This window comes from Mus caroli, unplaced genomic scaffold (genome assembly GCF_978045245.1).
Source record: "Mus caroli unplaced genomic scaffold, Mus_caroli_1 scaffold_13, whole genome shotgun sequence".
Taxonomy (NCBI): Eukaryota; Metazoa; Chordata; class Mammalia; order Rodentia; family Muridae; genus Mus; species Mus caroli.
Window position 1 is genome coordinate 7,088,855 of NW_028227268.1, and position 20,802 is coordinate 7,109,656.

General features: G+C 46.9%; 2 protein-coding genes across 3 annotated transcripts; both read left to right on the top strand.

The window, feature by feature from the left end:
* Positions 1 to 7,617: 7,617 nt before the first annotated feature.
* LOC147001370 (CMRF-35-like molecule 4) lies at positions 7,618 to 12,851 on the top strand. 2 transcript variants are annotated; one of them, XM_085829213.1, is made up of 4 exons: positions 7,618 to 8,018; positions 8,516 to 8,872; positions 11,286 to 11,400; positions 12,582 to 12,851. In XM_085829213.1, exons 1-4 carry the CDS (start codon positions 7,958 to 7,960, stop codon positions 12,727 to 12,729), a joined length of 681 nt encoding a protein of 226 aa, XP_085685339.1. In that variant the 5' UTR covers positions 7,618 to 7,957; the 3' UTR covers positions 12,730 to 12,851. The 2 variants fall into 2 exon arrangements, with proteins under 2 accessions (XP_085685339.1, XP_085685338.1); XM_085829212.1 differs by having other exon boundaries at positions 7,633 to 8,018; positions 11,280 to 11,400; positions 12,582 to 12,847.
* A 2,553-nt stretch (positions 12,852 to 15,404) lies between these two features.
* Positions 15,405 to 18,713, top strand: LOC110288503 (CMRF35-like molecule 5). Its single transcript, XM_021154830.2, has 3 exons — positions 15,405 to 15,594; positions 16,758 to 16,866; positions 18,557 to 18,713. The coding sequence occupies exons 1-3, from the start codon at positions 15,405 to 15,407 to the stop codon at positions 18,711 to 18,713; spliced, it is 456 nt and encodes a 151-aa protein (XP_021010489.1).
* The last annotated feature ends 2,089 nt before the right edge of the window (positions 18,714 to 20,802 follow it).

The following is a 20,802-nucleotide window of genomic DNA, read 5'->3' on the forward strand; positions in this document are numbered from 1 at the left end:
AAGGAAGGATAGAAGAAAAGTAGAGACAATAAGGGATTCAAGGGATTATAATATCAGTGAAAATGTCTAAAATTCATTATATATTCCTGTGAAATTATATACGAATTTTTAAATAAGAAAGTAAAAATTAAGAGGGAGACATTTTTTCTCTGTGTGGCTCATCCTCCTTCATTCCGGGACTGGTTCTGTCAGCACAGCACAGACACACACACACACACACACACACACACACACACACACACACACACATTATATTTGCTCTCCCTTCTGCAAACAGCCCTGGGTGTAGCCCCGCCTTTTCTGCTTTAAGTGGATTCCTTGCCTGCACAGCTTCTCTTTTTCTCATTGGCAACCTTCATCATGGCATGGCTTTGCTATTCTTAGCTGGCCAGTGGGCACTGCATTCTTCCACCACTTGTGCTGCCATTGTCCCAGACTGGAGCCCTTGAAAATCTGCCCTGGCAGTGGAGATTCCCAGAACTCCCATTCATTTCCTTATGGTATGAAGATAGGTCTTTTTTCTATATCTTCTGGGGTGAACATATGGTTGAGATAAATTGTAGGGCAGACACACTCCTATCTCCATCAGATACCCCTACTCGCACACCAAACAGATCATGAAGAAAAGAACACAGTTTAGGAATCCTTCTCCTTGGCCCCCAACATCAGGGACAACTAGAAGCAAGTTGTCCCATGCTACATAGAGAATAGTAGCCAAAGTCTTTGAGACCAAGTCTAGCATAGCCCCTCTGTCACACATCTGTACAAGCTTGGCTCTCTCCTCTACACAGCTGGTTGATGGGTCTGCTCTGTCATCAGCTATTCTGTGAGGACAGCATCCAAAGCTCCAACATAACAATTTAGCACAGACACCATAATATGCACAATTTCTCTGATCATCATTTGCACTCAAAAAATCTTGGTAAGGAGCCCGCAAAAGTCAACCCCGCCATCATTCTGGACACTTGAGATTTCCTGTGAGACAAGTCCTGGTCATCACCCCCAACCCATCTTGGGTATGTTTCTTCTCCCTGCAATCTAGAATAGACTTTCTCTGACCCCCACCTAAGCCTTTTACTTTCAGGTATCCAAGGCCATGGTCCCACTGACCTGGGAGGCAGAAAAGAAGATTTTGTCATAGCCAGCAGATCTAATCACATGGGCGCCTGCATCTACACAGAGCAGTATCCCCAGACCCAGCAAAGATAGACTGCATCCTACCTGACAGTCCTCAGAGTCTTGTCCTCAAAACAAGTTACCTGTGTGTATGTGTGTGCGCACGTGTGTGTGTGTGTGTTACAGTGCGATCACACACTTACAAATGTGTGTGTGCACATGCCTTGGCAGAGGTATGGAAATCAGAGAACAATTTTATAGACAGTTGTCTTCTTCATCTATTATTTGAGTTCCAGGGTAGAAAGGAAGGTGTTAGGCTTCTGTCTACTCAAGGAGTCATCTTGCCAACGACTTATCATTGTAGGTCCTCCCTCTGCATTTTGTTAAGTTCTTCAGCTTCTTCCCAATTTCGAGCCTAAGATAAAGTGGGTTGGGGCTCAGAAAGATGCCAACTGAACAGATGGTGTCAAGTGTTGGGGGAGGAAAGCTAGAATCCGAAATTCTGGAGGGGAAGGGAGAAAGGAAGCTGAGATTCTAGAGGGAGAAGTGAGGGAAGGAAGCTGAGGTTCTAGAGGAGGAAGAGAAGAACAGAAGCAGAGATTCTGCAGCTGACCTGGACCTGAGCATCTCTGGATGCCCAAGACTGCAGCCATGAGACTCCTCAGGGACCATAGGATGAGCTGGTTTTGTAATTAAAATGTTTTATTTTTCATATTTGGGTGCTTAGCCTGCCTGTTTCCTGTGCTCTGTATGTGAGGCTGGTGATCACTGAGGTCTGAAGAAGCCATTGAAAGGGAGGTATAGATGCTTGTGAGCTGCTCTAAAATGTTAGGAATCAAACCTGGTCTTAAGGAAGAGCATCAGGTCCTTAACTGCTGCACCATCTCTCAGGTTCCTGGAGAGTTTTCCAAAAAGATTTATTATTGTTGTTGTTGCTGTCATTGTCATCATCATCATATTTTAAAGTCATGTGTTCCTGTATGTGGGTATGTGCATAAGAATGCAGGTGTCCATGTTGTCCAACAATGGGTGACAATTCTAGGTTACATGCCACCTGGGGTGGATGCTAAGAACTGACCTCAGGTCCTCTGCAAGGACAGAACCTATTTTTGTATCTATAATTTTATTTTACTTATTTCATGTGTATATGTCTTGTGTCTGCATGCATGTCTGTGTAGCATTTGCATGCCTAGTGCCCCACAGAGAGAAGAAGAAGGCATCGGTTTCCCCAGCAGTTGAGCTAAGACAGCTGTGAGACCCAATGTAGGTGCAGGGAATTGAACCCAGGTCCTCTGGAAGAACAACCAAGAACAACAGAGACAGTTCTCATGGCCCTGAAATGGTTTTTCATGGAGCAGATATTCTCCATCATATATCCAAATTGGTCACAGGAGTTGGTAGTGAAAGAGGCATGGGCCAGATTAACCATTCTTTCAACCCCACTCAGAAGTATATGCAATCTCTACATAATTCAACAAATATTCATTAAGAGACTACTGAGAGCCAAGCCCTGGTATAAACATTGGGTAGAATGTCTCCCCTAATGAAGCTTATGTTCTGTCACAAGGATATAAAATACTAGCGAATTGCAATAAGGTCAATGGAGGAGCCAAATAAGGAAAAGAGTGATGTAGGGTGATCCTAGAAGTCAGCACTAGGGACATGGCCTTTCATTCGGGACCTTGAGAGGGCAAAGTGCTGTAGAGTATCTGGGGAAGAATCTCTTTAACAACCAGGAAATGAGGCAGGCAGTGGAGGTGCACATCTTTAACCCCAGCGCGCAGGAGGCAGAGGCATGTGGATCTCTATGAGTCTGAGGTCAGCCTGGTCTATAGAGCAAGTTCCTGGATTGCCAGAACTACATAGTAAGACCTCTGCTGTCAGTCTGCATTTCTGCCTCACTGCTGGGGTGTGGGAACACACCGATGTGCCACAAAAGGGTGGTGAAACACCAGACTGTAGGCTGTGTTTCTTCCTTGTTGATGAGGTGCCGGGCCTCACACTGCTCAGGGAAGATTAAACACAGTCTATCATAAGGGAAACAACCCATGTTTCTTTGGGTGAGAAAAGGCAGAGGCTGGGACAGATGCTGTGGTTCTCAAACTCCTGTGCACCCAGATGCCAATAGGAACCAGGAGGAGTTGAGAACAGGGGCTCCCATTCTCCTGTGTACTCAGATGCCACTGGCGATCAAAAGGACTTGAGAATGGGAGTCCATGGGTGCCGTGCTGAGCTTGGGACATGGGGGGCTGGGATCCTGCTTAGCTCTGAGTGAGTGTCAGGAGTACTGAGAGGCTTCTACAAGAGACTGTGGTGTGGCCCTGGAAGATGAAAGCCTCTCCCCTTGGCAGCCTTTGATGAAGGAAATGGCCTTTGCTTATCCAAACAGTTTTATTCATGGCAGAAGTGGATGCATATGTCTATCTCACAGTGAACCAGAGATAAATACCTTTTTTGGGGAAGGGATGCCCAGGAATGGACGCTCATTGGCTAAACACTCTGGGCCTATCTACATTCCTCATTATCATGGAGACCTCTAGGTTTCCATGTTACATGACTGGATGTCAAGGTCCTCTTAGTGGGGTGTCATGGTCTCCTGCTCCACGACAGGAAACTGCTCTGAAGCTAGGTCGAACTCCTGCCATTCTCAATTATGGGATTTATCAGGGTTTTGAACTGCTACAACCTTACCAGTTCTTCTGTCTGGTGGCACCATGCACTTCCTCACACTCTTGTCTTGGAAAACTAAAATCAAAATGAAATTCAAAAAAGACCATACAATCAGAAGTTGGTGTTTGCATATTTGAGGCTAAACAAAGTTAGCAGTAAAGAGGATCCTGGGGGAGGGACCAAGATGCAGGCTGAAGCTGGATCCTGAGGTAAAGAGTCTGAGTCCTTCACAAATAGGGAGAAGCAAACTGTGTTTTAATCAAGGGGTGAGATAAGCTGGTCCGTCTGGCCCATTCACCAGTCCATCAGTGTGTCCTAGTCTGTTTTTTGATGCTGTGATAAAACACTGACCAAAACCACCTTGCTGGGGGAAAAGGCCTTGTTTGGTGGGCACAGTCCATTTTGCAGGAAGTGTGCAGGAGCTCAACAGGAAGCTAGAGGCAGGAACTGAAGCAGAGGCCATGGAGGGCGCTGCTCACTGACTTGCTCAGCCTGCCTTCTTAGACAATCCAGTACCACAAGCCCAGGGATCGCATCTCATCCATCCATCAATTATCAATCAAGAAAATATCCTTATGACCATGCCCAACATGTCTATCTGCTTGGAGTAAATTCTCAGTAAAAGTTGCTTCTTCCAGGTGTCTCTAGCTTGCATCAAGTTGGCAAAACTTACCAGTACACACCAGCCTATCTGTTACCTGTCAGGACACTGATGCTCTGTTCCTCTGTTTATAATTTTTCTTTTTATCTATTTCTTTTTTTAAATTTTGTTTTGTGGGATTTTGCTGTTATTTATAGTGTTTTTTTTTTCTAAACAGGGTTTCTTTTTGTACCTTGGCCTTCATGAAGCTAGCTCTGTAGAACAGACTGGCATCAAACTCACAGAGATCCACCTGCCTCTGCCTCCTCCGTGTTGAGATTAAAAACATGCACCAACTTTTCTTCCTTTTTCAAGAGACCATGTGTCAGCTTTTTTTTTTTCTATCACTGTGATAAATATTGAGACAAAGGCAGCTTAAGGACCAAGGTTTGAAGGCATTTAGCCAACCATGGTGGAAAGGCAGGGAGGTGGGATGTGAGGTGGCTGCTCACATTGTTTCCACAAGTAAAAAGCAGGATGAACACTGGTCTTACATTCCTCCCTCCTTTCCCACTGTTTATCCAGTCTGCCATTGAGCCCAGAGGAGGCATTGGCTCCTGGCACCTCCTCCTCTCCCTGAGAGGGGACCTGCCTCCCTCCTGCTCCTTGGAGAGGCTCTGATCAGAGCAGAAGATCCTAGGAAACACAAGGAGGTGCCACAGGTCCGGACAAGCCCTACTAGGCACCTTGCAGACACGTCTATACTCATGGAGTTGAAGTGATCAGCACTTGGTGTGTCTACAAACTTCTTTTTCTGGCATCTGAAGGTTCTTCCTCTTCGGACTTCTTGCTTCTCACTGCAGAGTAGAGCTAGGCAAGAGGCATGAGCAGACCATTGTCTTCTCAGTTTCCTCTTTCCCCACAGCAACTGCATGTGTTTCTGTGGCTCTGTTTGTTTCTGTGGCCTGAAATGTGTGGGTGAGCGTGAATCAGCCCCACTCATGGGAAAAGCGCTTGCCGTCCACTTCCTACCTCTCTCTGACTCTTACAGTAATGACCATCTTAGATGTTCAGGCAAAGTCAGATCTTGGGAGCTCACAGGACAGCAAGACAGTAGAAGCCTGGAACCACAGCTTTGTACAGTATGGACCTCATCAGACTTTTGCTGGACACAAAAATAAGTTGCTATATATTCCAGTCTCTGAAGCATGCTTTAAATGCATAGTCCTAGTTACTACAGCTATCATGAGCAAGGCACTAAGACCACCCAAAATGTGAGCCCTGCCTGAAGAGAACCCTGGGTTAGTGGAGACACACACACTGCTTCCAGCTTTGTTCTGCTGCTCACTCTGGGAGGAGGGGAACCATTGAAACAAACTCCTTCCCAGAGCATCAGGATAGACACCTGCTTTGCCCAGTTCCAAGTCCTGATTTCCAGTGTGTCCTTCCAGGCAGCTGTAACCTCAGTCAGGAGATGGGACAGCTCTCCTGCTTGGTTCAGCCTCCAGGGCACCATGTTGAATTTGCCAGACCCAAAGCCTCTGAGAGTCTCACCAAGCAGTAGATGCCTGTAGGCATAGACATGCTGATTCTGAATATCCCACCCACTTACTGTATTAAGATACAGCGAGAGCTCATTGGATACTGTGGTGGTTTGATAAGAATGACCTCCTTCTCTCCCCATCCCTGCTCATTTGTTCAAATGCTTTGTCACCAGGGAGTGGACAGGGTTTGAAGGATGAGGAGGTGTGGCCTTTTGAGAGGAAGTGCATTACTCTGGGTGGGCTTAGAGGTTTAAAAAGCTCACACGCTTCTCTCATCTGTCATCTTTCTTCTCTTCTCTCTTTCTCACCTCTCTCTGCCTTTCTCTCTCTGCCTGAAAATCAGCATGTCACTCTCTGCTATGTCTCCAGCTCCACACCTGCCATGTTTGCCACCATGCTGACCATGATAACAATGGACTCAGCCTTTGAGACTGTTACACCAGCCCTGGTTAAATGCTTTCTCTTATACTAGCTGCTGTGGTCATGGTGTCTCCTAACAGCAAGAGAACAGTGAGTAGACACAGCTAGCAAGCATGACCATGACTTAGAGTCCCATAATGAATGCACAAAGCACTTTCTTAGCTCTTGTTGACCTGATATTCTGTAGAGCATAAAGAAATAGTGGACATAGAAAAATGCAGGCAGATACCCTGATGGTCAATCAGTGAGAGCCAAGAAAATGATACAGTGAGACAACATCTGCATTCTGTGTTAGTAGGGAGAACATCTGCATTTTGTGTCAATGGAGATTGGAAGTGAGTGACATAGGACTGGATACCCAGAGGAGAGTCCAAACCCAGGGAACTTTAAGTGTAAAAGGTCTCCCCAAAATGTCACCACAGCCTGCAGATATTGCTGTAGATCAGAGAGGTGTAGGTACCTCTGCGGTCAGGTAGGTCCCCAGGCTCTTGGACTACCTCTTTTCCCTTCTTCTCCAACATGAAAGGGAAGTGGATGGCCAGCACTGGGAAACTGAGTCATCAGAAAGGAGAGAGCTGAGGTCATTCTTCCATTCTGCCACACAACACCTACTCGAAATCATGCCCATGTCTAGATATGGGGCCCAGAGACACAAGAAGACAGAGCTGTCATGCATGGTGGCTCCCATCTAGGCCTGGCACTTAAGGGATGGGAGATTTCTCTGAGTTCAAGGTTAGCTTCAGCTAAATACTGCATTTGAGCCCAGGTTGGGCTGCAGTGTGAGATACTGTCTCAAGTAATCAGAGCTGTGGTTGCAGTGTAGTCTGCAGAGAGCTTGTCTGGCATGTGCAGAGCCCTCCCTGGGTTCAATCCTGAGCACAGCATGGATGGGCTGTGGTGACAAACACCTTAAACTCCTGGACTCAGGAGTTGGAGGTAGGAGGATCAGTTCAAGGTCCTCCTTGGCTACATAGAGGCCATCCTGGGCTAGAGATGCTGCCACAAACAAACAGCAAACCAAACAGAATAAGACTGAAGAAAAGAAAGCTGTGACCTATAGCTCTGTACCCTTTTGGAGGACACAGCACCCAGATAATCTCTCATTAAGGGATAGGGCCACAGCATGACCTTGACCAGTAGTGTAAACCCGGAAACAGTTCTAGGGACGCCATGGACAAATAGTGCCCTATAATCTGAATTTTAGAAGGAGATGGTTCCTCTGTGGTCACAGAGCTAGAGCAACAGAATGGCAGCTTTCCAATCCACTCAGGAAGTGGTGTGTCACAGAGGGTGAACAACCTGACCGTAAATGGAAATGTTCCCCAGGGCTTTGGCAGGAGTAGCGAAGCCCTCGGGTAAGGGCTAGGTGACAGATGGCACCCTCAATCCACAGCAGTGGTTGTCCCCACTTGTTCTGTGTGGTAGGAACCAAAGCCTCTAAGGCCTGGAGTATCAACAGAGCCCTTCCTGCTACTGTTCATCTGGAGCCTCATGTGAGAGCAAGGGACCAGGAAACAGACAACAGAAAGGAGAACTAGGCAAGAGGACATTCTACTGTCTAGAATGAGACAGATCCTTCTCCACTCTTGGCCCTGATGTGGGCAAAGGTGACAGCAGAGCTGAAGAAATGATTCCCAGAGTAATAAGATTGTGGCTGCCTTCAGCTCTGCTCCTCTCTCAGGTCCCAGGTGAGCATGGGGCAGATGTGTCAGGTGTAAGCTTTGAAAGGAGAACTCCTGCTATAAGTCTGACAGGGCATGTGAGGGGAGAGGGAGAGGGAGAGGGAGGGGGAGGGGAAGGGGGAGAGGGAGGGGGAGGGGGAGGGGGAGAGGCCAGCACAGGCAGAAGGGTCTAGAGAGAATCAGGAGGGTACGGCTGGGGTTGGGTGGGGCTCAGGACCATCAGCATCTGCTCCCCAGGTGCTGCCAGGTTTCTGTGCACAATACAGTAATACCTGAGGCAGATTCAGGAAAACTGGGAGGGTCACCTGTGACAGTCAGTGCCATAACCACATAATCTCTATTTATTTTATAATCTATGACCTCAGTCCTGACTCCTGCTCTGACAAAGCCTGTCTCCTTTCTCACTGTTTCCTTGAGACAAGAGGGTTTTTAAGAACTGACCAAAGGGAGGACTTACTCCCATCCAGCTGTCAGTGTGCAGAATTGAGGTTTGTGTTTTCCAGGCTGTGTCCCACTGCATGGCCCCAGCACCATGACAGGAAGTGTAGGTGAATCCCTGAGTGTGTCGTGTCAGTATGAGGAGAAATTCAAGACTAAGGACAAATTCTGGTGCAGAGTGTCACTGAAGGTACTGTGCAAAGATATTGTCAAGACCAGCAGCTCAGAAGAAACTAGGAATGGCCGAGTGACCATCAGGGACCATCCAGACAACCTCACCTTCACAGTGACCTTGGAGAACCTCACCCTGGAGGATGCAGACACCTACATGTGTGGGGTGGATATACCATTTTTGGATGCCCGCTTGGGGGTTGATAAGTACTTCAAGATTGAGTTGTCTGTGGTTCCAAGTGAGGACCCAGGTAAGTCCCCATAATGAGCATTATGGCACCAGGACAGCTGAAAGTGGCAGGAATTTCTGGAGGAGGAATCAGCTCAGAGCCTGGGACAACATTATGTATGATGAGGGGCAGATAGGGACAGAGTAACAGCCAGGGAGACATCCTGGAGTAACTGCTTCTTGTAAGGGGGAAGGTGCTGGTCTGTCAGGGGACATGGGACAGAAAGAGCAGAGTGTGGTCAGTGGACAGAGATCTGTATCCTGTGAGAGTGAACCATGGAAACCAGACAGAGTTCATTGGTGTTCTGGGGGCTGAGCAGAGGTCAGTAGGCGACAGATGGTGACAGTGGTTTCTTCAGAGGGAGCTTTCACTGGTGACATGCCAGCTTTGCAGTTAGCTGTCCCTGACAGCCTATGACTGAGGCTGAAGGGGAGCAGACCTGGAGTGTGGTTTCCCCTCAGGAGGGTTGGGGTGGCAGCTCTGTTGTGTGTGAAAATGATCAGCTGATTTAGGAGGATGCCCCACCCGATCCTTCCTTTGGTGCGAAATCAGCTCAACACCAACCCATCGGCTGCTGATCAGGGTGGTGTGTGCCTGAGATCTTAGCACTCAGGAGGTGGAGGCAGGAAGATCACAATTTCAGGATAGCCAGGGCTATAAACTCCGTATCATACCCTGTCTCAAAAAGTAAAAGAAAGAAAAGGAAGGAAGGAAGGAAGGAAGGAAGGAAGGAAGGAAGGAAGGAAGGAAAAAAGGAAGGGAGGAAGGAAGGGAAGGAGGAAGAAAGGGGGAGGGGATGGAGAAAGGGAGAGAGAAAAAGAGGGAGGAAGGGAAGGAGGGAGGAAGAAAGGAAGGAAATGAAAAGGAGGAAAAAAGGGAAGGAGGAAAGTAGGAAGTGAGGGAAGGAGTGAGGGAAGAAGGAAGAAAAGGATGAAGAACAAAAAAAAAAAAAAAAAACCAAACAAACCAGAGTACACTCTCCCAGGTCTCTGGCCTGACTCCATTCTCCATACACGAATGGTACTTCAGCTCATCATCTCCTCTCTCTCAAAGGTGGCTCTGACCTGGGACAGAGTGTACACTTAACCTTGGGTACCAGCTTCATCACTGGTTTTGGGACTTCTGAGAAAACTCCAGAGACACAATTTGGAGCCTAGGCAGTGCATGGGGCTTTTCAGTGCCCCGAGGAACCCACTCACCCCCTCCAAGCTCCTCTGTGTCCCCTTTCCCAGGGACCATTTACTGCTGGAAGAAACTCACAGAATCCCTCCAAGGTTCCCCTTCTGTGAACAGAGGGTCAAGCAGGATGGAAGATAGGCTTTCAGTAACTTACTCCCCAACGTTCTCCATGTCTGCAGTGTTTGCTCCCCAAATGGAGCCTCCTCTGTTCTTAGAAGCCAATTCAGTGCATCTCTTTAAGGGCTGGGTTGGTGAAGGGAGCTGAAGGAAGAGACAAAACCTCATTCTTAAGTCCAATTTCTTCTTCTTCTTCTTCTTCTTCTTCTTCTTCTTCTTCTTCTTCTTCTTCTTCTTCTTCTTCTTCTTCTTCTTCTTCTTCTTCTTCTTCTTCTTCTTCTTCTCCTCCTCCTCCTCCTCCTCCTCCTCTTCCTCCTCCTTTTCCTCCTCCTTCTCCTCCCCCTCCTCTTCTTCCTCCTCCTCCTCCTTCTCCTCTTCCTCCTATTCTTCCTCCTCCTTCTCCTCCTCCTCTTCTTCCTGCTCCTTCTCCTCTTCTTCCACTTCCTCTTCTTCAACACCATCATTTGAGAGAGAATGTCGTGTAGCTCAGGTTAACCATCTCTCTGTGTAGTTAGGATTCACCTTGCATGCCTGATTTTCCTATCTCTGCCTCTCCAGCACTGGGATTACATGCATTTATATGATCCCTGCAACCTCCTCTGTGGGTTCATACTGAAGAGTGAGAACTACAATCCCTCTGACGTCACTACTCTGCAGTAGAGGCCACTCTCCACAGGTCCTGCCACATTTGCCTGTCTAGAACTTTCTGTCTGCTCAATCCTCAGAGAAGATGTCCTAGTGGACTTTCCAGCTGACACTGGGAATGAGTGTGCCAGGCAGACATGCAGTCCCACTATCCTGTTTGTCCCCAGAGGGATGGCACACAAGGAGGCAAGAGATTTGTCTGAGGTTGGATAGGACCTGGCACTCACTAAGGTCTTGTTACAGACACCTACAATCTCCTCTCTAAGAAGGCTTCCATCATGTTTGCAAGTGCCACCGCTCACCATGATATGGGCTAGGAAGAAAATCCATGACCAGGACTTAGTGTGGCCATGTGGCTTATAGGCTGTCAGACAGCTGTCCTCATGCCCCTAGGGACCTGAGTGAAGCAGAGTGATAGAGGCTTCAGTGGGTAGCAGACAATGTGGAGGTTGCAGAAACTGTCTTGTGTTTCTATCCTTTTTTCCAGTCACAGGTTCCAGCCTTGAGAGTGGTAGAGATATCCTGGAGTCCCCCACATCCTCAGTGGAGCACACTCAGCCCAGTGTGACCACAGATGACACAATTCCTGCTCCCTGCCCTCAGCCTCGGTGAGGAACCAACATCCCTGAGACCTTTGGATGGGGAGCAGGGGTCATAGTGAGAGAGCAGAGGCAGAGGGTTTGTATCTTCTCCTGTAAGCCCCTCCTGCATTTCCCAATCTCAGGCTGACCTGGGAGGGGCTTGTGAGTGCCAGTTGCTGATCTACAGATGGGGACACAACAATGACACTCAGATACAGGCCCGCTGGGCTGGAGTTAGCTTACTGCCCAGGAGACGCTACCCAAACACATTCAGATCCTGGAGAAATGGCTCTGTGGAGATGGGTCTGCTGTGGAAGTGCATCTGAGGTTGAATCACATCACCTACACGAAAATTCAACATAGCATCCCCTACTTGAAATACCAGAGCTGCTGAGGTAGAGACAGGAGGATGCCTGTGACTCACTGACTAGCCAGCCTACTTGGTAAGCTGCAGGCTAGTGAGAGATTGTGTCACAAACAACATAGATGAGATAGATGGGCCAGGTGTGGTGGCTCACACCTTGAATCTCAGCACTTGGGAGGCAGAGTTAGACCAAGCTCTAGGAGTTTAGGACCATCCTGGTCTACATAGTGAGTTCCATTCTAGTCATAGCTACATAGTGAGATCTATATCAGAACAAACAAAGTGGTGACTCTTGAGGAATGACCAAAGTTATCCTCTGATCTCCACATTCATGCACATGCATGTGCATCTGCATACACACACATGAGCACACACACAATTAACTATGTAAAATAATTAAGCCACTGGGTGTAATGGCATAAGCCACTGAGTATTTTGGAGGCAAAGCCAGATGAATCTCTATGAGTTCAAGGCCCTGTTGGTTTGCATAATGAGTTCCAGGACAGCTAGGGCTACATAATATAAATAAATAAGTAAATAAATAAATGCCACCCTGGAGAAAGTTAGAGAGGTCTAGTTAGAAGAGAATTGGGTGTGGGTTGGGGAGGCTGTTCCTACCTGGCTAGAAGGCATAGGGGGAGAAGCCCGTGGTCTTGGTCAGGCCTTACAGGTTAAGGCTACCTCTTGGACTCTGTATTAATCACACTGGTCATTCAGGCAGTCCTTCTCCTTGTCCTTGCACATATCTCTGTGGACACAGACCTGGATACGGGACAGTCACATAGCACAGGGCATTATTGTCACCTTCTGGGAAGTGAGCTTATTGTAATTCTGTCCCTTACAGGTCTCTTCAGAGCAGCCTCTACTTCTGGGTCCTGGTGTCTCTGAAGTTGTTCCTGTTCCTGAGCATGCTTGGTGCTGTCCTCTGGGTAAACTTGCCTCAGAGGTGCTCTGGGGGAAGCAGCACTCAGCCCTGTTATGAGAACCAGTGAAGTCTGTTGACATCAAGGCCCTGTCCGTGGACACAGCTCCTCTGGTGGCTGAGGACAGCCAGTAAATACATATTTCTTGAGAATGCACTGAGACTTTTAGAAGATTCTTTGTGGTGTGTCAAAAACACAAAAGAAGTTACCAAATAAAATCCTATATATTTAAATGACTCCAGTCTAGGTAGTTGGCTCAACAGTTAAGAGTACCTGCTGCTCTTTTAGAGGTCCTGAGTTAGATTCTCAGTAACCACAAGGTGGCTCACAACCATCTGTAAAGAGCTCTGATGCCCTCTTCTGGCCTGCAGGTGTTCATTCAGCTGGAACAGCCATATACATAATTAGCTAGCTGATTTTTCTGACTTGGTCTTGTGCAGGTAACCACAGCTGCCGTGAGTTCATGATTGAGAGACAAGGCCACACACAGAACACAGCAGTCAGGGCACTCTCCTCCTCTAACCCTGGCTCTGGAATTCTTTTTTCTCCCTCACTGCCTTGGGGTGGGATGAGGGTGTTATATAGGGCCAAGTACTGGATGGTCACTCACACCACAGCAGAAGGAAGCATTTCCAATGGAGGGTAGTGCCAATTAAAGGTATAGAGGTGAATAATTGAGAAGGCAATTTGAGAGCTTGTCCAGTAAATATGTACCCCTTCCATGAGAAATACTCATGACACTGTGCCCTCCAGATTCAGTCATAGAAACTGGGCTATACTGATGATCTCCCTGTTTGACGGCACATCCCTGTTTCCCAGCCACCTTGGTGACAACCTGAGCCTAGCATTTCATACCCACTAAGCTTAAGTGTTTGCCACATGCATGCTCATGGGCTGGCCAAGGGTGTATTGCTTAACTTTCCTGTGTCTGATTGTTATATAAACAGAGTTATATTTTTTTCTACATAGGTACTTACTGTGGAACCTGGTCCAGAATTCACTATATAGACAAGATTGGATTTGAACTTACAGAAATTAATCTCCACCACCATACTAGCACCAGTGTTACTTTTTTCCAACACTGTTCTAGAGTAACCCAAAGCCTGGCACATAGAACAAGCATTCTGCCACACAGGTGCACTCCACTGTACCCTACTATCTGCCTGCCTTCCAGTCTGCCTATCTGTTTCTTCCTTTTCTCCCTTCCTTCCTTCCTTCCTTCCTTCCTCCCTTCCTTCCTTCCTTCCTTCCTTCCTTTCTTCCTTTTTCTTTGGTTAACAATGTCTCACTATATAGCCCAGGCTAGTTTCCAACCCCAATCCTCCTGCCTCTGCCTCCCCGGATCTGGGATTATAGGCATGTTCTACCATGCCCAGTAACATGCTTCATTTCTAAGCCTCATGACTTCATCATATAACATTGTGTTTCTGAGATTCACACAGCTGATATGTTGATGTTCTAACCTGCATCCTGCTGTGCTGCCCTCTGGTTGGTTATGTAAGTGCCCTGGGACATCGGGTTTTTTTCTTCTGCGGTTAAACACTTTAGAGCCTCTTTTCCCTTCTCTTCTCCCTCCGTCCCTCTTTCTCCTCTTCCACCCTCCCCGACCCTGCTTTTGTTATAAAAGAAAACACAGGCTGGGATTACACATATCACCACGGCCTGCTTTTTATGTGAGTTCAGCTGATCTGCCTCAGAACTTCAAGCTTGTACAGCAAGCCCTCTTGACTGAACTACTTCCACCGCCTTATATATATATAATCAGATAGATACAAATAATTATAGCCATAGATATAGATAGAGATAGACATATAGATAGAGACATACAGAAGGAGATGTATCTTTTGATGAATGGCTTTTAATTGTACTGTAGCAAATGAGTCAATATTTCTCCTGTGACTTATGCCTTTGGCTTTCAATTAAGACATTATTATACCAAGACAAGCACATGATCACAATCCCAGCATACGAGAGGTAGAGGCAGGAGAATCTGGAGTTTCATCCTCAGCTACATAGTAAATTCCAGGTCATCTTAGACTACATACAACTCGGCCTCAAATATCAGTTAGGAGCTGGAGAGCAGGCTCAGCAGTTACAAGCTGCTCATCCAGGTTTGCACCACACAGCAGCTCACAGTGGTCTCTGACTCCATTTCTAGGGGATCCAACTTCCTCTTCTGCTCTGTCTGAGCACTGCCAGGTGCAATCACATGCATGGAGACACAAACACTCAGGCACATAAAAATGAACAGGGATATTTTCAAGGAAAATAAGCAACCTAAGAAGATGAAGAAAAAGAGGGGACTAGTAATAACAGCAGGAATAAGAGAAATGAGACCCTAAACATTAAATTGTTTTCCTCTATTGTAAACATCTTTGTTTTCAACTCCTCGCATTTTATTTTTAATGATTATTGAGTATAGTTGTGATGTGTGTGTGTGCTTGCATGCCACAGTCCATGCAGACCTTCGTGGAATCCGTTCTCGCCTTCCACATTCACGTGAGTTTTGAGCACTGAATTCAGGCCACCCATCCTGTGGAGCATCATCAACCACTGAGCCAGCATGGTTCACACTGGTGCACTGTGGTCTTCTAGCTAGAGCTGTATTCTCAGGTCTATGTGCACAGCTCTCTTCTCTGCTATCAGTAAGTGTCCATCAGCACTGGCCAGGTCTCTGCTGCTTACATCTTAGGACAAGCCAATCAAGTTCCTAAAAGGAAAATCAAGTATGGGTTGGAGAGAGGATGGTTCAATGGAGAGCAGTGGCTGATCAGGCAGAGCTGCTGAGTTCAGATCTCAGGGATGACCAGACAGCCTTCATCTTCACGGTGACCATGGAGGATCTGAGGATGAGTGATGCTGGCATTTACTGGTGTGGAATTGTCATAGCTGAACTTGACTCCATGTTTATAGTTAATGTGAACATTAACCCAGGTGAGAAAAAAAGTTCCAGAAAATCCTGATAGGGGTGAGGCCTAATCAGTGACCCTTGCGAAAGTCTTACTAGAAAAGATAAAGTGAATATACTCTATTTGTCCTGTTTTCTCCAAGAAAGAGGGTGAGGTGGGGAACCTTTGTCTTCTTGTATGCCTGTCTTAGATATTCTCAGTTCTACAGATCAGGGAATTGGACTCAGAATCCCATGTGTGCTAGCCAAGCACTTTGCCACTGAGCTAAAGTCTCTTCCTGAGACCCCGCTGCCCCCTTTAACATAACAGAAAGGAAGCTGCAGAACCTTTAATCCTGGGCAAGATTGAGTAACAAGGATGAGGTTTATCTGTTGCTTTAAACAACTACAACAAAGAAAAAGACAAAATTGTAGCTGGGGAGATGGCTCAGTGATTAAGAGCTCTTCTAGAGAACTCTTTCAGTATTTCTGAATATGGCACACCAGGCAGTAATGAATATGCTCTGAAAGAAGCAAGGTTTTTGTTTGTTTGGTTGGTTGGTTTGGTTTGTTTTGTTTTTGTTTGTTTGTTTGTTTTTGTTTTTTGAGACAGGGTTTCTCTTTGTAAGCCCTGGATGTCATGGAACTCACTCTGTAAACAAGGCTGGCCTCAAACACAGAAATCCACCTGCCTCTGCCTCCCAAGTGCTGGAATCAAAGGTGTGCGCCACCACTGCCCAGCACAGGAAGCAAGTTTTAATGGGAAGTTCTTTCTTTTCTCCACACATCATCTTTCCTTAGGAAAGAATTCAAGTGTTAGGCCTGGTGGCACACACTTTTAATCCCAGCACTAGGGAGGCAGAGGTAGAGAGATCTCTGAGTTTGAGGCCAGCCTGGCCTACAGAGTGAGTCCCAAATGATATGGGGCTACACAGACCAACCTTGTCTCCAAAAATAAATAAAGGAAGGAAGGAAAGAAGGAAGGAAGGAAGGAAGGAAGGAAGGAAGGAAGGAAGGAAGGAAGAAAGAAAGGAAGGAAGGAAGGAAAAAAGGAAGGGAGGAAGGAAGGGAGGAAGGAAGGATGGAAGGAAGGAAGTTTTTAATGGTGGCTGGGAATTGAGCCCCTTAATTCCTAGTGGAAAGAACTTAACACCATACCAGAGCTGTACTATCCACAGGAGGACTAAACCATGATCTCTTGTATCTTTAGCCCCAGAAAGTTCAACTATGACCACCGTAGCCACAAATCTGACAGCCACACCACCAACCTTCGAGAACACTGGCAAGGAACAAGTGACTCAGAGCAGCTCCCACATCAGGTAAACAAAGCTGCACCCTGGCAGCTCCTTCCCACTGGACTGACCCTGAGGTCTCTCCTCAGGAGGGCCTCCTGATAGAAGATAAGTGCCCAGGAATCCTGGGATTCAGGAAAACCAATTATATCTTGACAAGTATATTCCAAGTGTTGTTTAACATGGCTATATTCATTTATCTGAATACCAAATTGATGTGTCCATATTTTAAATTTATTTGCTAACCTCAGTACCTATCCTGTAGAAACACTAGGGCTAGCAGATTCTCATGTCCAAGCCTGAGGTGGGCCCCCCAGTCCTTTCACCTTTTAGTACACCAACGCTCCCCTTCTAAGCCTCAGCTGCAGGAAGGTAAAGCCTTCACCTTAGTGATAGGACAGACTGAACACAGCTTTTGTGTCTCCCCTGTGTGTCCCCCGAGAGGGCACGACAGAGGGCCACAGTAGGGTCTCCTCTGAGATGGAAGAGATCCCTCTCCCATCAGCTTCAGGTTTCAGCCTATAATTAAATCTCCTTGTCCCTATCCAACTATGCCAAGAGACAATGTGGGGTGAGGGTGGGGTCTCCGCAGTGCAGAGGAGGAGTAGGAAATTGGACACTGTGGTGGGCCTGGATGATCCTTGTCACTCTTTAAGGTTCCAGAGGAATTCCCAGCACTGTAGAGCTACCTTGGCCTAATTTCATCATGGCCTGTTGGGGTCAAGTCTCCAGGTCAGGGACACAGATAAACCACAAGCTAACTAAGGCATAGGCCACTTCTCTATTTCTCCCTCACAATTGTTCCTCAGGTCTCATCCAGTCCCCTATCCTTTCTACTGTGTTCTTTCTGCTCCCTGAATATCAAGTTATACAAACATGTCTCAAAGCCTCCCACCTCATAGACTCTCTCATTGATTTTTTTTTAATTCTTTCTCTGCTAGTGCATTGGAAGTGTTTTTATTGCTTGTTTGTAAGTAGATGGAAAGTTAGTTATCAAGTGACAGAGGTTCCAGGTTGCAGAAATATAGAGTCCAGGAGAATGTGAAACATGGAGAGATCTCAGTCCTTGGAAATATTTTGGGACACTGGATGGTCTGCCAGGTGGCACCTCCTGCTTCTCCAGGAACATGTTGGGGTAGCTTGTGACTCACAGAGTATCTGCAGTTGTAGATGCTTCCTTCCCATGAGCTGAGGATGGCCTCTTGTTTTACCAAAGGAGAAGCCAAGGATGGCCCAAGGAGAGAGATGGGGACCTGGGCAGGGAATAGAGCATGGTAGAGAGGTGGAGAATGGTGCGTAATACTGTCAGGTCCTCATGGTGCATCAGGGTAAACAAAGGAACACAAAGAACTGCAACAGCAGTGTCAATCCACGACAGAGTACAGCAGCTATCACCCATTTCTAGATGGAGTGAGCCTCAAGTCCCCTATGAGGTAGGTGGGGTCATCCTGGTGAAGAACATAGCAGAGGCCAAATTCAAAGGCCAGGAGGCTGTGAAGCCTTTAGCCTGGTAGAGGGATATCAGGTAAAGCTTTCCAGTGCTAGAGAGCTTATCCTGCAGGCAGCATGTCCAGTCATGCACTTGCAGGGAGGCAGACCTAGTAGCTTCTCAGGCTTGACTGTATCTGGCCCTTGAAGGCAAGGATATGGGCAACAGGAAGGCTGAGCCCTCTGTGCCATGTGGTTGCTTACTCCCTGCCTCCTTTGTTTCCTGCAGGTCCCTGCTGAGCAACATCTACTTCCTGCTGATGGTCTTTGTGGAGTTACCCGTGTTCCTGAGCATGCTCAGTGCAGTCCTCTGGGTGACCAGGCCTCAGAGATGCTTTTGGGGAGGTGAAATTGACCTGGTGAAGACCCATAGTCCTGTTGCCTAGGATAGACAGAAACACTTCCCAGGAGATGGAAAATAATCTCTGTCTCTCTGCTGTCTCTGTCTCTGTCTTTGGTGTGTGTGTGTGTGTGTGTGTGTGTGTGTGTGTGTGCACCTTGCTGGGGAGATGTGTATGTGGGAGACATCTACTGGAATCATTCCCTTAGTATCTGAGACAGGGTTTCTAATTGACCTGCACCTTTGTCTGGTAGGTCAGACAGCTGGCCAGGGAACTCCAGGGATCTTCCTGCCTCTATCCTCCATCCTGTGATTGCAAGCATACACAACTGCCCTAGCTTAAAACAAACAAACAAACAAACAAACAAACACCTTAGGTTGTAGGAATTGAACTCATGTCCTTATACATGCAAAGAAGGTAGGCAATTTACCTGCTGAGCCATCTCCCCAGTCTGGAGAAGACTCAATCTAGTAAGGAACAACTGTCAGCAGTACCATGGCTCTGATGTGCTGCACAACCAGACTCAGACTAATCCCACTCCTATAGCAGGGACAGCTGAGTTCTGGAACCCATTCACGGCCCCCTCTCTCAGAACATCCTGCAATACCTATCTGGGGCTATCTTCCACTGATGACTTCCAAAGAAGAAAATACAAGAAAACATCACATTTCTTCCTAGTGTCCCAGTGCATAGAGGAAACATGCCAATATAAGACTGTGGGCCACCAGCCAGTTGATTGACCAAATATCTAGGTAATGTGGCCTCACCAAGTAGCGTAAGGTTTGCCACTGTCACACTGGATATCTGTCCCTTATGGGCAGGACACACCCTGCTTTCTTTTTTGTCAACACAGCCCAGTGAATAAGCCCATTGCAAACCCAGATGGAGTAGTTGACCTAAGCTTTGTACTACCTGCTCAGGTCTCCAAGTAGTAGATAAGTCTTGGTCCCTGAAATCTAGATTGCTCAGTGAAACCAAATGGGGAGGTAAACTGCAGGAAGTAGTTGGTCTCTCAGGAGTCACGAACCCACATCACCCTACGACCCTTCCAGGAATGGTCTCTGCACTGGGCCCTTCCACTCTCTCCCTTTTACTAAGACACAATTATTGAATGTCTAAGTAGTTATCACTCTCCACATACATGCTCCAAAATGGGACAGACCCAATTAAAGTTCATAGAGAAGGCCAATGGACTCCAACGTAAATGCTCAGGGGAAATGAGTTTTCACAGCCCGCCAGCCTCAGACATCCTGAGTTCTGCACCACAACACAGTCTTCTCCTTGAGTGGGGCTCTGACACCCACAGCCAAATTCACACCTAACATGGGTGTTCTCCCACTTTGTGTGAGAAGAGTCCCCAGGTTAGCATATTCTCCTTGATGACATGTGTTGGACTCTAGTGAGCCTGCCTCTTGTTAAGAGGATGGTTTCCATTTGCTTCAGGGGTATACCTGCCAGTCAGTTGGCCACATTCCCACTCATGTTCAGACCAACAATTATGGTTGGATACACACACACACACAAACATATAATCAGGCGAGGGGCTCATTAGAGCCTGTAGGTCAGGCATTGGTAGCACATGCCTTTAATCCCAACACTCAGGAGGCAGAAGCAGGTGGATTTCTGAGTTTTAGGTCAGCCTGCTTTACAGAATGAGTTCTAGGACTACACAGAGAAATCTAGAAAAACAAACAAGGCTAACCAGAGAAACCATGTCTTGGATTAAAAAAGAAAAAGAAAAGAAGGAAATAAAAAGAAGCAAGGAAGGACAGAAGAAAAGACATAGGGACAATAAGAGATACAAGTTATTATAATATCAGTGAAAATGTCTAAAATTCATTATATATTCCTATGAAGTTATATATGAATTTTAAAATAATAAAATAAAAATTTAAAGAGCGAAGCATTTTTTCTCTGTATGGCCAATGCTCCTTCATTCCGGGGCTGGTTCTGTCAGCACAGCACAGAACAGCACAGCACAGCACAGCACAGCACAGCACAGCACAGCACAGCACAACACACACATACACACACTCACATATGCACACACACACACACATATGCACACACACAAACACACACATGTTATATTTACTCTCCCTTCTGCAAACAGCCCGGGGTGTAGGCCCGCCTT